A 16,001-nucleotide genomic window follows, 5' to 3' on the forward strand; every position below is an offset into this window, starting at 1 on the left:
ATAACTGCAAAAAGGTCCACTTTTTGAGAAAAATAACCACCCCTTTCACCAGGCTGGCTACGGGCCTGTACTACTGTGTCGCCTGCGTCTTGTTTTATATTGATCCTTTTTGATTTGTCTCAGTTTCAAACAATCAGAATCAGTTTTATTGCCAAGTGTGCTTCATACACACAAGGAATTTGTTTTGGCTTCAGAAGCTTCCAGTGTACACAAAGTGACAAGTGACAACACAAAATAAATATGAATACAATAAAAACAAAAATGATGAACATTAAACAGATACAGTTAGTGAAGAAACCTGGATGTTGAGTTGTATGTACAGATTGTTATAATATACAGGTTATAAGGTGCTGTGTACAAGTGCGAATGTAGAAAGTATTGCATTGTATATTGATATAAGGTGCTGTGTACAAGTGCGTTTGAGAAAGTATTGCACATATTTATTGCACAGTAGGGGAATATTTAACTGTTCATATAATGTGAAGGCATCACATTTAAGATTTACTATTGTGTACCGTAGCTAAAGCTGAGCAAAAAACGTTCTACTTATTTCACATAATGCTTCTTGCATACTGGTCTATGCATATGCATTTGTAGTGACTGTTTGACCTGTGTGTGAAAATCTCATATAGAAATAAATAGTTTCATATAGTAAACACTTATACAAATCTACCTTTTATTTATTTTTTTGCACATAAACAAGCCTTTTTTGCAATCAGCCTTATGCAAAATAAGTGTTTTGGTAAAAGTAAATGTTTCAGTTAATCTTTTTTATCTAAAAACTCACAGACACACAAATGCCATCAGAGACACACACTTTAACTCTCTTTAATTAAGATCGATTTCTCTGTCTAAGACGGTAAATGAATGATCTTTTCTTTGGCGAGGACAGCAGCGGCTAATTAAAATCATCTCTTAGAGATCACAAGGCCTCAGATTCCTTTACTTACATCTCGATACACACTCCTGGGGAAATTTCGGAGATTACTGTAGGACGGGTTTTTGGCTGTTGTGATTGAGTTATTTGACAGGCGGGGCTAAAAACCAATCTGCGTGATTTGCAACCTCATATTTAACAATAATGATGCAAAGCCAAAGAAGCTTTCTGCTTTTAGTGTGTTTATAATGCTGACCAATGGACTGATGCTTGCTATATTTCTATAGCGCTGACTCAAGCTGAGCACACTTTGGCTCAATCCTCACTCTAATAGCTGACAGATGAGAGTCTCCTGCCACCTAGTGGTCATCTCGTGAGACTAAATAAGAACAGTCAATCTAGAAGTTCACTCAATGGCAGCACGGTGTCCCCAATAATATCCAGCTGCAGGCCCGCAGAACCACCCAATAATAACGCAGATTTCTAATCAGCCAATCACATGGCAGCAACTTAATGCATTTAGGCATGTAGACACGGTCAAGATGATCTCCTGCAGTTCAAACCATAAATCAGAATGGGGAAGAAAGGGGATTTAAGGGACTTTGAACATGGCATGGTTGTTGGTGCCAGACGGGCTGGTCTGATGATTTCAGAAACTGCTGATCTACTGGTATTTTCACGCACAACCATCACTAGGGTTTACAGAGAATGGTCTGAAAAAAAGAAAATATCCAGTGTGCGCAGTTCTGTGGGCGCAAATGTCTTGTTGATGCCAGAGGTCAGAGGAGAATGGCCAGTCTGGTTCCAGCTGATAGAAAGGCAACAGTAACTCAGATAAACACTCATTACAACCGAGGTCTGCAGAAGAGCACCTCTGAACACACAACACGTCCAACCTTGAGGCGGATGCCACCCCTGTCAGCTAAGAACAGGAAACTGAGGCTACAATTCACACAGGCTCACCAAAATTGGACAGCAGAAGATTGGAAAAACGTTGCCTGGTCTGATGAGTCCCAATTTCTGCTGCGAAATTCGAATGGTAGGGTCAGAATTTTGCATCAAAAACATGAAAGCATGGATCCATCCTGCCTTGTATCAACGGTTCATGCTGGTGATGGTGATGTAATGGTGTGGGGGATATTTTCTTGGCACACTTTGGGCCCATTAGTACCAATTTAACATCATGTAAACGCCACAGCCTACCTGAGTATTGTTGCTGACCATGTCCATCCCTTTATGGCCACAGTGTACCAATCTTCTAATGGTTAATTCCAGCAGGATAACACGCCATGTCATAAAGCGTGAATAATCTCAGACTGGTTTCTTGAACATGACACTGAGTTCACTGTACTTAAATGGCCTCCACAGTCACCAGAGCTCAATCCTATAGAGCACCTTTGGGATGTGGTGGAACGGGAGATTCACATCATGGATATGCAGCCGACAAATCTGCAGCAACTGCGTGATGCTATCATGTCAATATGGAGCAAAATCTCTGAGGAATATTTCCAGAACCTTCTTGAATCTATGCCAGGAAGTAGGCAGTTCTGAAGGCAAAAGGGGTTGTTGCTAGATCAGATACGTTTGCGGCTGGAAGTTAATGAGAATTATTGATATTATTTATTAAATTTCACATTTCTTGTATTTTATTAAGGTCTACCCCCACCCCAACCCTAAACCCAACCGTCACAGTAAGGTAAAAACAGTAGTTGTACCGAGTATTATTTATGTTATATATTAAATCACCCAATAAATTGTATTTTTTACGCTTACTCCCACCCCAACCATCACAGTACTGTAAAAATATTAATTATTGTTATACAGTGTCATAAAAAATGCTGCTTCATTAATGTACATATCGCACTTCCGGCCGGCGGCATATCCAATCTAGACTTTACCGGCAAAAGGGGCTCCAACCTGGTACTAGTAAGGTGTACCTAATAAAGTGGCCGGTTCCTGCAAAAAATTCTAGCAACACTTTAGCTGATTATGCAACCTCTCTTACTCTGTTGGAGGAGTCAGTGTCAGTATGGCACATATAATATTACAATAATATCATTTATCGTAATATGTTTTGGTGCAATATATCGTACAACAAAAACTAGATATTATGACAGGCCTAATTACTGATGATTTCATATCAACACTGTTGGGTAATTATTTTAATGAATGCTTCTACGCTGAGCTATGACTATTTTATCAGGTATTTCAGATAAACTCCCTCCCAAATGGTATGTAAAATCAAACCAAACTGTGGTTGGACACTTTACAGTTCATCAAGTTCTCCATGTCCAAACGGGTGGATCTTGGACAGAATATAAAACAACAATTGCAAGAAAGTCACCAATGTGCATGCTCAGAAATCCACGGAGAATTATTTAGACAAAATGGTTGATTTATTTGAAAAATGTGCTTCGAGGTTTGGAATGTGGCAGTATATACAGATCAATAACAACATTCATGATACAAAAATTAATAAGTCGGAGAATAAAAAAGAGAAAATTAAAAGCACACAACATCTGTAAGAAATGTGTCAGGACAACATGACTGTGCTAAAAACAAGAGGTTCTGCTAACAGTGTTTCATTGAGAACTCATCCAGGATGTCTAATGGAGATGTGTAATGGAAATAACATCCAGTTCCTGATCACTGCAGGAACTCTGCAATAAAGTGGCGAAGTGCCCTAAATCTATTACAATTAAGAAACGTGAGCTAAAAATGACATTTCGAACTTTAAAAAAAAACATTTAGTACACCACTGGGATTGTCATAATGATCACTGACTTATAAAGGCAAGAGGTGTTTCAACAAGTGATGTTTGTCTGGGTTTGTGTGCTTTTTAAAGAGCATCGAAAACTCCCAGATGTGCATATTCACACAGCACACATCTTAAAATCTCAGTCCTAATGATTACTGTAAACATGTTTCCTTCAGTTTGATTCTCTGTGACTAGCAAAGTGAACTGAGCGCTGTGCAGTTACAATTATTTGCTCCATAGACTTAACACTACACCAGAAACATTAGTAGCGCTCATTCTTAAAGGAACAGTACACCCGAAAATATACATTTTTTTTCACCTTTAAGGGTCAGTTCACGTAAAAACTTTAATTCTGTCATTATTTACTCACCCTGCGCTCTGTTGAACACAAAGGAAGATATTCTGAAGAATGTTGAGGAAAAACAGCCGTTGACTTCCATAGTAAATCTAAATTTGTGTTCAACAGATGAAAAAATCTCTCGTAAATGAGTATATTTTCATTTTGGGGTGAACGATCCCTTTCATGTCGCTTCAAATTGCTTTCAATCAATGAACCATAAAAAAGGAGAAATTTCGAAAAATGTTCATGCTGCTCTTAATCCGCGCAATGAAAGAGACATGCAGAAACTAGCACCTGGAAACTCTTAGGAATATATTGCATAAGAATCAAATGGACTTCAAGGATGATGTTTTGCTTTTTTCAATTTTGACGGTCTCATTTTCGTTGATCATCCCTAAAATGTGATGTTTTATAAACAAATTTCGGGAGGAGCACGCGCAGAAGTTACAGTATCAAATACGTCATTGACAATTATTCTATTATCCAATCAGTTCTTGACCGAACCCCTATATATACCAAAGCTGTCTTACCTGCAGCATCTTACGACTTTAGCAACCCTCCACCACCCCGTCACCTCACCTCTTAAGCATTACAATCCCGGGGGGAGCGTTCTGGGGCCGGGCTGGATACTTCGCTTGAATCCCTATTCCTCTCTGTTTCCTGATAAGAGGAATAACTCGAGTTTGGGTGTCTTCCCCGAGCTCAGAGCCCTCTCCCAGGACAGCACGCCAAATACGCTTTATTCTGAAACTATTGCAAGTGTGAACTCGTGAAATGCTATTTGTGCTCCACAGGGGCGCTGAAATGACTTGGAGCTAATGATAGCAGAATTGTACAAAACATTCAGGTAAACGATTCCTTTTCATCATCCACCCATATTGCTTCCTCGTTCTCATACTTTACAGTACCGTTTGGTGGCAGGCCTGCTGATAACTCGTCGCATTAACAACATTAAACATATCCTTTCTCACAAAAGACAGGAAATTACCCAGAGGGCACAGTGGCTGAGCCGAGCGGCGATTGTGTTCTCGACAGAAGGCTGTATCAAAGGTCAAATCCTCTCCATTATAAAGTACACGAATAAACATATTGTCCAGCTTTCTATCAGACTTTCTCTCTTTCTCTTTCGTTTCAGGGCTACTCCACAGTTCAAAAACCAGCCGCGCTGCAAACTTCGGAAATCCTGCTCCCTCCAAACCAAGTGCACTTAGCAGAGGTGCCATTGTTACGTCATGAGCTGATGCTAAAGCTAAAACCGCCTCTTCTTTACCTTTGTGCATCTGGGATCCCCTGGCGATCCTCTCTAATCGTGCTGCGCTACGGTTTAGGTATGGATGTGCTGCGAGCACAGCGTAACGCCGGTAAAGCCCCGCCTCCCGGCGCTCAAATTCGTCATCTTTCTGTTGCCGACGAATCACAGCAAAGTGTTGCAGTGTAAGACACGCCCCCTCATCTGGAGCGTTTGGTAAAGTCTGTGTGGTGGAGCACGGAAAGGGAAGCCCGTGGCAGAAGTGACACAACAATGCATCCACCGGATTGGCCGCCCTCAGCGTTTTCGTGGCCACACCCAATGTTTTGGCCATCGTGACGTAAGTGCGTTCCAGTTCTGCGTCTGCGGTTCTTTGGCGATACTGCCTGCGCTGCTCCTGGTCCAGGTACCGGTTACGGGCAGGACAGTCGCACGATTGGCCGCAGAACAGCGTACTCCACTGCTGTCGCACCGTCAGCCGCGACCAATCGAAATGGGGCAGGAAGCCGAACAGGAAGGCCAGTCCGCTCTGAAGGGTGCGGCTTTTACCGGTAGTCTCCACCCACAACTGCCGAGGCAACCAATCAGCAGCGAGCAGATTGTGACGGTTGATGTAGGCCTGGCGAAGATGATCGCCATTTTTTAATTGCTGCACGACTCCTGAGGAAAGAAAGAAAAGCAAGTAGTAAGCATGCATGAAACATTTCCGAATTGTAAATATATATATATTATAATATAATATATATATATATATATATATATATATATATATATATATATATATATATACATATATATATATATATATATATATATATATATATATATATATAATATAATATAATATATATAATATATATATATATATATATATATATATATATATATATATATATATATATATATATATAACTTAGGAGATTTACTCATCTTGTACTTGTTTCAAACATATATTAGCTTCTTTTTTCTGTTAAACACAAAAGAAGATATTTTGTAAAAAGCTGAAACCTGTAACCATTGACTTAATAGGAAAAACAGATACTATTGAAATCAATGGTTACAGGTTTTTATCATTCTTCAAAATATCTTCTTTTGTGCTTAAAAGATGAAAGAAGCTTATAAATGTTTATAACCCCTTAAGCAGGGGTCACCAATCACGGTCCTGGAGGGCCGGTGTCCCTGCAGGGTTTAGCTCCAACTTGCCTCAACACACCTGCTTGTTTGTTTCAAGAATACCTAGTAAGACCTTGATTAGCTTGTTCAGGCGTGTTTGATTAGGGTTGGAGCTAAAATCTGCAGGACACCGGCCCTCCAGGAACAAGTTTGGTGACCCTTGCCCTTAAGGGTGAATAAATAGTGAGTAAATGTAAACGTTTGGGTGAACTATCCCTTTTATCCCTATTTATTATGTACTGTATTTATGATTTATAGTTAAGCGATTGAGTAAAGCAAACTATTATAGCTGTATTTCCTCCAAATTTAAAGTAAATTTTAAAATGTAAGAGTTTTTAAGTTTTTATTTATTTTTAGACAACACAATAAAATCATCAATAAAATCAATATTTGGTAGAATAATCACAATAAATGACAACATTTGTTTTCTGCCTAATTGTCTATTTTTTCTTTTTTTTTTAGAAAACAAAATCCTAAAAAAAAAGAGTACATTATTTAAAAATATATTATTGTTTTGTGTATTATTTAAAATATTATTCATAATACACTGAGAGTATATTATTACAATTTTATAGACTAAACCAAAAACTCAAAACCATACCTAATAAATCCATGGAAACAGAATTTTCATGAGGTCTCTTTTTTTCCATAGCTATATATATATATATATATATATATATATATATATATATATATATATATATATATATATATATATATATATATATATATATATATATATATATATATACACAGTTGAAGTCAGAATTATTAGCACCCCTGTTATTATTTTTTTTTAATAGAAAGATTTAACACATTTCATTTCAACTTACTGATTTATTTTATCTTTGCCATGATGACAGTACAGAATATTTGACTAGATATTTTTCAAGACACTTATATACAGCTTAAAGTGACATTTAAAGGCTTAACTAGGTTAATTAGGTTAAGTAGGCAGGTTAGGGTAATTAGGCAAGTTATAACGATGGTTTGTTCTGTAGACTATCGGAAAAAAAATTAGCTTAAAGGGGCTAATAATTTTGACCCTAAAATGCCTTTTTTTAATTAAAACTGCTTTTTCTAGCCGAAATTAAACAAATAAGACTTTCTCCAGAAGAAAAAATATTATCGGACATACTGTAAAAATTTCCTTGCTCTGTTAAACATCATTTAAGAAATATTTAAAAAAAGAAAAAAATTCAAAAGGGGCTAATAACTTTGACTTCAACTGTGTATATATATATATATTAACTTGCCTAGTTAAGCTAATTAACCTAGTTAAGCCTTTAAATGTCACTTTAAGCTGTATAGAAGTGTATTGAAAAATATCTAGTCTAATATTATTTACTGTCATCATGGTAAAGATAAAATAAATCAGTTATTAGAAATTATTTATTAAAATTATTATTAGAAATGTGTTATTAGAAACAAAAATCTTCTCTCCAATAAACAGAAATTGGAGAAAAAAAATAAACAGGGGGGGCTAATAATTCTGACTTCAATTGTGTGTGTGTGTGTGTATATGTATGTATATATATATATATATATATATATATATATATATATATATATATATATATATATATATATATATATATATATATATATACATACAATTCTGATTGGTTACCTGTCTGTGTAAGCTCTCCCATTTCACAGGTGCTGTGATTGGGTAATCGAGGCAGAGACCCTAGTGATGCATCCCAGTGGCCACGCCCACCGAGAGCCATGTGACTAATGAAGGAGGCCAGTAGGGGGTGAGAAGGCTTTCTGCAAAATTATAAGCATAAAAGATGTGTATTAGAAGTTGGTGTAAATAAATTTAATCTGAAGCATCATGACATGCAAGTTTAGCAATGCAAAAGTGTCATTTCAATATAAATCCACAAGGGGGAAGCATAATAACAATGATTTCAGTTGAATTTGACAAGCTACCCAACATTCTAGACTAAGTACATCTTTAGTGGGAAATATGTTTGATAAATAAATATTGATTAGCATTTCAGATTATAAAGAAACTGCAAAATCCATAATAGAAAAACTGGCTTGAATAAAATAATAGTAATGCTTGTTTACTGCTTGAGACTATAGTATGTTCCTAGATATTAAAAATGTTGTATAATGCAACTACATGAAACATGCATCATTTGAATGATTATTGCACATATATCTAATGCTAATGCTAGTTTAATCCAAGTTTGGACATTTTTGTGTGCATATAAAATACATGATCTCGTTTTAATAATCTTTTCAATACTGAATTTAAATTCAGAATAATATTTACAGCATACTGAAACACTGTACATCTAACACAATATGTACTTTTACTATTTTTAACACAAGATTTCTGAGGACAGCTCTAGCAGGGATGCCAGATCACCTTATTTTTTAACTATAACGCATCTTTTTTACTTACAAATCAGAGCCTTGTTGTCGGATTGGGTCCTAAATATGACCACAAATCACACCTCTTATTGTAAGTCTACATTTCGATAGCATATTTGAGTGTATGTGAAGAACCAGAGCATGATAAACAGAAAGACAGAAGGATTTATGGTTTTGAGGATTACTTTTATAATGCATAAACCTCGGACATCATGGGAATATTATGGGTGGCTGAGCGTGATTAATCATTCTTGGAAAACATGGACAAAATCACTGCTCATGCCATTGGTTCCAATAATACAGTGTTATTTTAGAGCGCATTACAGTGACTGTTCACGGTTGCCATAACCACGGCAACGTGGCTTATGAAAGGATAAATGAAATATTAATCAGATAACGATTCATAAACTGCATGCCCTGACAAACGTTATAAACATAAGCCCACATTTACAGCAGTTACTGGTGGTTATCAGCTATAAGCTCAAAGAAAACACTTCAAAAACAATCATCTAAAGTGATGTCAAATTAGTTTTGATTCCTTTTAAATTCATTTTAAAATGAAGCATCGTGTGCTCTTGCAGTCTTTCATTATATATTACATATGACAGATACAAGACAAAATACAAGACAAAAGATTGAACGATATAATAGGAATTACAGCTGCACGGTTAATCTAAAAAAGATCGCGATCTCGTTTCGACCCTACACGCGATCTTAATTCAGCTTCTACGATTCTGCCAATTATTTTTTCAAGGTCAGGAGAGAAGCGTGATTGGCGGTCGCACAAGTCTTTACAGCAACGAGCAACATGAACACCTCCAAATGGTGTTAAAAGTGTCGTATACTGTATTTATAAGGTAAAATTCACTCAAAAATGTCATTTCTGTCTTAATGTAATGATGTAGCCGCGGTCGCGAAATGACACGTGAGCTGCCCTGTTTGTTTACTACCAAGAGGAAACACGTCCGCCATTGATGTCTACTTTAGTGAAAAGAACCTGCATAGGCTGTGAATAACAGCTAATAAAGTCGTAAATAGGGTATATGCCGAAGCATGCTAATAGGACTTTGAATTTGCCAGTAACCTGGGTTAAGCGCTTCCGGTCAATTGTATGCCAATGCAAAAATCGGCACATTTAAAGTCCGTTTTCTTTAAAAATCAGCGATCTCCACTGGCTGAGTAATATCTGATATAAAGTGGGTCTCAGATTGTACACGAAGCACTGCATTAAATAACATTTCCTCCACCATGTTTTTATAATATGATTTTATAACATTTATTTTACCCCATTATATTCAATAGAGCTTCTGCGCTAGCCTGCCGATTCTGACGGTCGCATGCGAATAAACAGCTTTTTGTCTCGTTTTGCGCTTGAACAATGAAATGAATGCCAAAGTTTACTTAATTGAATGTATTTTAATTACATTAGAACATCGATGCTGTAAAAGGAACCGTATAAAATGGAAAAAAAAAATACTAGCTCGGCATATACCCTATTCACCTTATTCTTCGCATATGAGTGGGCGCAGCCATTTGAATAATTTTGGCTCGAGACTTCCGGTCTCATTCACTTCCATTCATTTTTAAATGTTAAAAACAGCTCGTTTTGCTGCTTGGTGTTGCAAACTGATATTTTCTTATTATATTATTCTACTTTGTCTGTATTGTCATGCAAACACTTGTTTGTAGAGTAAGTAGTTTGACCGTTTTCTGCCGTTTATTATTCCTAGTCATTTCTCCCATAGGCAGCTGAATCGGAAGTTCTAAAACAATCGCTAAAATGAGCGCACTTCCGCACTGAAGAATAAGGTCAATAGCGTTCAGTTTGTTGCACAGAGCGATCGTTTGGGATCCGCGCGGGAAGTATGATTTGCACGTGTGTGTTTTTTTCCCAAAGTGACGCCAGCTATGAGCGCATTTGGCAGTGGAAGTAAAATGCGCACATCATTTAAATGATCATATCATATATTTTAGTTATGATTATGACAAGCGCTTTAAATGTTTTCTCTTTCATAGCGAACACAAAGTGTTGTGCATGAAAATAAATGTTTACTGTTAGTATTGACGGATTCAACCTTCTACCTTCCAATCCGTCTTATCATCGATCAACTGAGAGATTTCAGCTGCTGTCTGGGCTTTCACTGCCTTACTACAGCTCCCTTTCTTCATGTGTTCAATACTTTTTTCCTGTGTCATTTTATTATGCATAACTTAATTTGTAAACTAATTAGTTTAGTTTTCTTTGCATATATGAATTTCTTTGGTTTTTATCAACATCTGGTGAAAATTTCAAATCAATGGCGCCTTTAGATATGTTTTCTGAGAAAAATGGTGACGTGTTTATTACTTATTACTTATATACTAACTTTTTATATAAATAAATAGAAGCTGTACAACAAATATGCTATGCATTTATGTATGGTTTGTTATGACAGGACAATATTTGGTCGAAATAAAACCTAAAATCTAAAATTCGAGGGTTTAAAAAAAAAGTTTGAAAAAAAATTGTCCAAAAGAAGTGTTTAGAAAAATAAAATAAATAAAATAAAATTGAGTTTCATTATATTTACAGTCATACAGACATTTTACTAAATATCTTCATAAAATGTGATCTTTAATTAATATAATGATTTTTGGTATAAAAGAACACATTTTGAACCATACAATACATATTTTGCTATTGCTAAAAATACAGTAGTCAATAGGGCTGCACGATATTGAAAATAACTGATATTGTGATATTTTATTTTTCGACGATATAGATTGCGATTTTGAATTTAGAATTTTACCAGTTGAAAATGGTTATGTATATTTGGAAAGAATTCATTGGGATGATTTTGAGCGTGCATCTACATAAAATATAATAAACCAATAACAAACATTGAGAAATACAATAGAGCAACAATACTGTACCAGTCAAATATACAGTGCTTTTACGATTTTCTGAAAGTCTAGCATTATTTAATATCAAATGTAAAATAACATTTTAGAGTCTTCATCATATATATACACACACATAAATGCAATTAATCTTTATGTAGAAATGCAGTTTCTTAAGCCTGAATATTTTTATAATTAATGTCTTGATGATAACTATGAAACATTGCAAAAACAACACAAATTCTAAGTGTTTTCAAATGTGTTTTTCAAATTCTGGTCAATAATAATGCAGATTCAACATTGCATTGCATTTGACTACTGCGAATGCACACATTGGGATATCGATGCTGAGATTATATATTTTGCAGCCCAGATAGATAGATAGATAGATAGATAGATAGATAGATAGATAGATAGATAGATAGATAGATAGATAGATAGATAGATAGATAGATAGATAGATAGATGGATGGATGGATGGATGGATGGATGGATGGATGGATGGATGGATGGATGGATGGATAGATAGATAGATGGATAGATGGATGGATGGATGGATGGATGGATGGACGGACAGATAGATATGCAAAAGATACGTAAAGTTGCGGTCTGTCTGAAAACCACTCCAATTGGTCCACCGTTTTTTATGTTGTTATGGATGGATGGATGGATGGATGGATGGATGGATGGATGGACAGATAAATAGATATGCAAAAGATAGATGTATGGACGGACGGACGAACAGAAAGACAGACGGACAGACAGACAGACAGACAGACAGACAGACAGACAGATAGATAGATAGATAGACAGACAGACAGACAGACAGACAGACAGACAGACAGACAGACAGATATGCGATGGATAGATAGACAGACAGACAGACAGACAGACAGACAGATAGATAGATAGATAGATAGATAGATAGATAGATAGACAGACAGACAGACAGACAGACAGACAGATATGCGATGGATAGATAGACAGACAGACAGACAGACAGACAGACAGATAGATAGACAGACAGACAGACAGACAGACAGACAGACAGATAGATAGATAGATAGATGGATGGATGGATGGATGGATGGATGGATGGATGGATGGATGGATGGATGGATGGATGGACAGATAAATAGATATGCAAAAGATAGATGTATGGACGGACGGACGAACAGAAAGACAGACGGACAGACAGACAGACAGACAGACAGACAGACAGACAGACAGATATGCGATGGATAGATAGACAGACAGACAGACAGACAGACAGACAGACAGACAGACAGATAGATAGATAGATAGATAGATAGATAGATAGACAGACAGACAGACAGACAGATATGCGATGGATAGATAGACAGACAGACAGACAGACAGACAGACAGATAGATAGACAGACAGACAGACAGACAGACAGACAGACAGACAGATAGATAGATAGATAGATAGATAGAAGGGCTAAAATCATTAACTTTGATTGGAATATGCTTGTAGAGGAGAGAATCAAAGAAATTGCAAGAATAAATAAATAAGATAGAGCAAAGATAAAAGTGAAATAAGTTGTCAGATTTTCAGGTACAGTAATACGATACGATATTATCATGATATTTTGCCCCCGATAATGATAATCACGATATCAACGATATATTATCGACCTCATGCATATTGTTATGTTGTCCATGCCCTAGTATTGAATAATCAAATGTAATGTAAAATGTAAACCCTCTACATTCTTCATTGCTGATCAACAATAATAATCCCAACTCCACATTGCAGATGCTGTGGTGTGACTATTGCGAATTGAAGCTGAAACGATATATTGTGCAGCCCTAGTAGTCAACACCTGAAGTGGATCAAAAACGTTTCTCAAAATTGTCATAAGACAAGACTGGATGTTGTTCAATAGTTTAAGGAGAACTTTGATTAAATGTTTTGATGCACTTGACTACTAAATGTTGACTACTGTATACCTCTGCAAAATTAAACTGATTTTGTGGTCCATTCACTACCACAATGTACTGTATTATTAAATGCCTGCAAATGTTGACGTACGTGAGTTTAGCAATGCATGGTGTGTCATCAGATGATTTAGATGAACATGTACCTCTTTTCTGACAGGACGCAGTCTATAGCGGGTTTCTTGGTTTTGGGGATGGAGTACAAAGGAAAGCGGTCTCCATGTCGAATCATGACTTGGACCGACAGCAGCTTGTAGTCAGGCGGACAGTGACCTACGACCCACATAAATACATCAACAAACATCTGAGAGAGAGTGTTTGAGAAGGTAAATCTGTGTGTGTTTCTTACCCTCCCAGCCGTGCTCGGTCAGGTTGGGGTAATTGCAGTATTGGTGTGTGTCTCTGATGGGGTCCGGGGCCGGAGGATCCGTATGTAGGACTGGATTGACACGCTTTCGGCTTTTACCAGCTGACCTTTGCTCCGCCACCGGATTGGTTGGAATGAGGTGCACTGGGGAAAAAAAGAAAGGAGTAGTCATTAAACACAAGCACACACACAGTTTTTCCAGCTTCCTCAGTTCTGACCTCATTGAACAAACATTGAGAGTGGACAGAGCTGCGGATTGTTGCAGCTTTGGTGATGTGGGCTGAGGGCGGAGCCTGACAGGATGATTGACAGATGAACACACGAGACCAGCATCTAAATTCCACTGAACATTTCAGCTGCATATTTGTATTTTTATGTACACTAATGCAATTTATAAAGAGTCTCGTGTATTATGGTAACTACACTTCTATTTCTTTAAGTAAAAAATGTTATTGTGCTATGAAAACAAAACAAAAACTAAAGTTTTCTGAAACCAGCCTTTATAAAACTAGTCGAAAAACTACACCAAGATCGGTTGCATATGCTACAGAAAACTAAATAGTTAAAGGGCACATAGTTTACCTTTTTTTATGATTTAATATTAATATTATGGTTCTTCTGAGTGTGCCAGTTTAGGTTCAGTCTAAAACACAATTCAGATTGTGTTTAATGTGTTAAAAAGTGTCATGTTGGGGGCGTGTCCACAGTTCGCTGATTTAGGGGTGTGTTGCTTCACATGTAAATTAGTTTCGGCTTCCCTCCCAACGTAACAAGGGGGCGGGGCCATGAGCTCACCCGCTCTGTGTTTGCAACACAGACAGGCAGACTGAGAGGATCCGCATTCAGTCGTACATGTACAACTCGGACACAGACCAAGCAGAGAGTACAAAATCATTTGTGTCTTTGTACAGTTTTACAGCCAACTGTGTGCTAGTTTCAAGTGCCGAGCTTGTACACAGAAACTAATAACCACGCACACTGAATTAACTTTGACTGAGGCACCGGATGCGCCGCTCGAAGCCGCGACACGGCACACCAGACACTCTCTGTGGTGCGGCAGAAACATGAAGTGTCCCGAATCGTCGCGCCACGCATTTTTGAATTCTAAACATAGGTTTCTGCAGCGGTCCGCGGCGCACAGCCGTCGACTTGAGTGTACCCTGATAGAAACCTATGTTCAGAATTCTAAAACGCATGCTAGTTAAGACCACAGGGAGCTTCTGGGATCGCGAGAAATGCAAACGGCTGAAGTATAAGGTAGACTCAATGAGAAGTACACATGTTTGCAAACCTACCTAAAGATACAACCAATAATTCCGATTAGAGCGATAATGTGGAGAATATTGCTCTTGAGTTGAGCCCAATGAGCCTTGCATCTAAAAATAGATCCTTTAATATCGCTTTGACTCACGCTGAAAATGGCGGACGTGAATCAACAAACTGAGGATATGATGACGCGCCTGTCAATCAATATTGGTGGGCGGGTGGACCGCTCTCCTACGTAAAGTTGCGGTCGATCTGAAAACCGCTCCAATTGGTCCACCGTTTTTTATGTTGTTAAATTGAAAAAAAAGCACTGGGTGTGCTTATATCACCCCAATATGACAGTCTATACACCATACATGCACATGTGTCTGTCCAAACAGCTTGAAAAGGAGATTTTTTACCATAGGTGCCCTTTAAATAAAGGAAAACCATATGTTATTAGTTTTATACACGAAAAAAGATTAATAATAATAATTTGACTAATAATATAAACCGTAAAAATTTCAGTAAATTATCAAATTGTGATTTATTTTACCCACCGTTTATGTTTTTGAATTTCATTGAAGGTGCCGTATGTAAGTTTGACACCCAGTGGTTGAACTAGGTATTGCACTCCTGGATCAAAACACATTTTCACTCGGCTCCAAGCACAGGTTGCCAGACTGACGTGAGTGTGCATGGCTGATGTAAAGCTGATTTGAACCGTTTTCTAAATAAAAGCAACGAAACTCGATAGAATAAACAT

The 16,001-nt window shown here is 37.1% G+C and overlaps 1 protein-coding gene across 2 annotated transcripts in view; it reads right to left on the minus strand.

Annotated features, from left to right (window-relative positions):
- Window positions 1-3,271: 3,271 nt before the first annotated feature.
- The window catches only part of pxylp1 (2-phosphoxylose phosphatase 1), a 31,529-nt gene continuing 18,799 nt past the window's right edge, over window positions 3,272-16,001 (minus strand). For both annotated transcript variants that reach the window (XM_056473952.1, XM_056473951.1), the window contains 4 exons: window positions 13,973-14,134; window positions 13,770-13,896; window positions 8,028-8,167; window positions 3,272-5,884 (listed from right to left, as the gene is read on the minus strand). In XM_056473952.1, the coding sequence (XP_056329927.1) occupies window positions 4,875-5,884; window positions 8,028-8,167; window positions 13,770-13,896; window positions 13,973-14,134 (1,439 nt within the window). In that variant the 3' untranslated portion in view covers window positions 3,272-4,874. The remainder of the gene's footprint in view (window positions 5,885-8,027; window positions 8,168-13,769; window positions 13,897-13,972; window positions 14,135-16,001) is intronic.

Source organism: Danio aesculapii, chromosome 15 (genome assembly GCF_903798145.1).
Source record: "Danio aesculapii chromosome 15, fDanAes4.1, whole genome shotgun sequence".
In the NCBI taxonomy this organism is placed as follows: domain Eukaryota; kingdom Metazoa; phylum Chordata; class Actinopteri; order Cypriniformes; family Danionidae; genus Danio; species Danio aesculapii.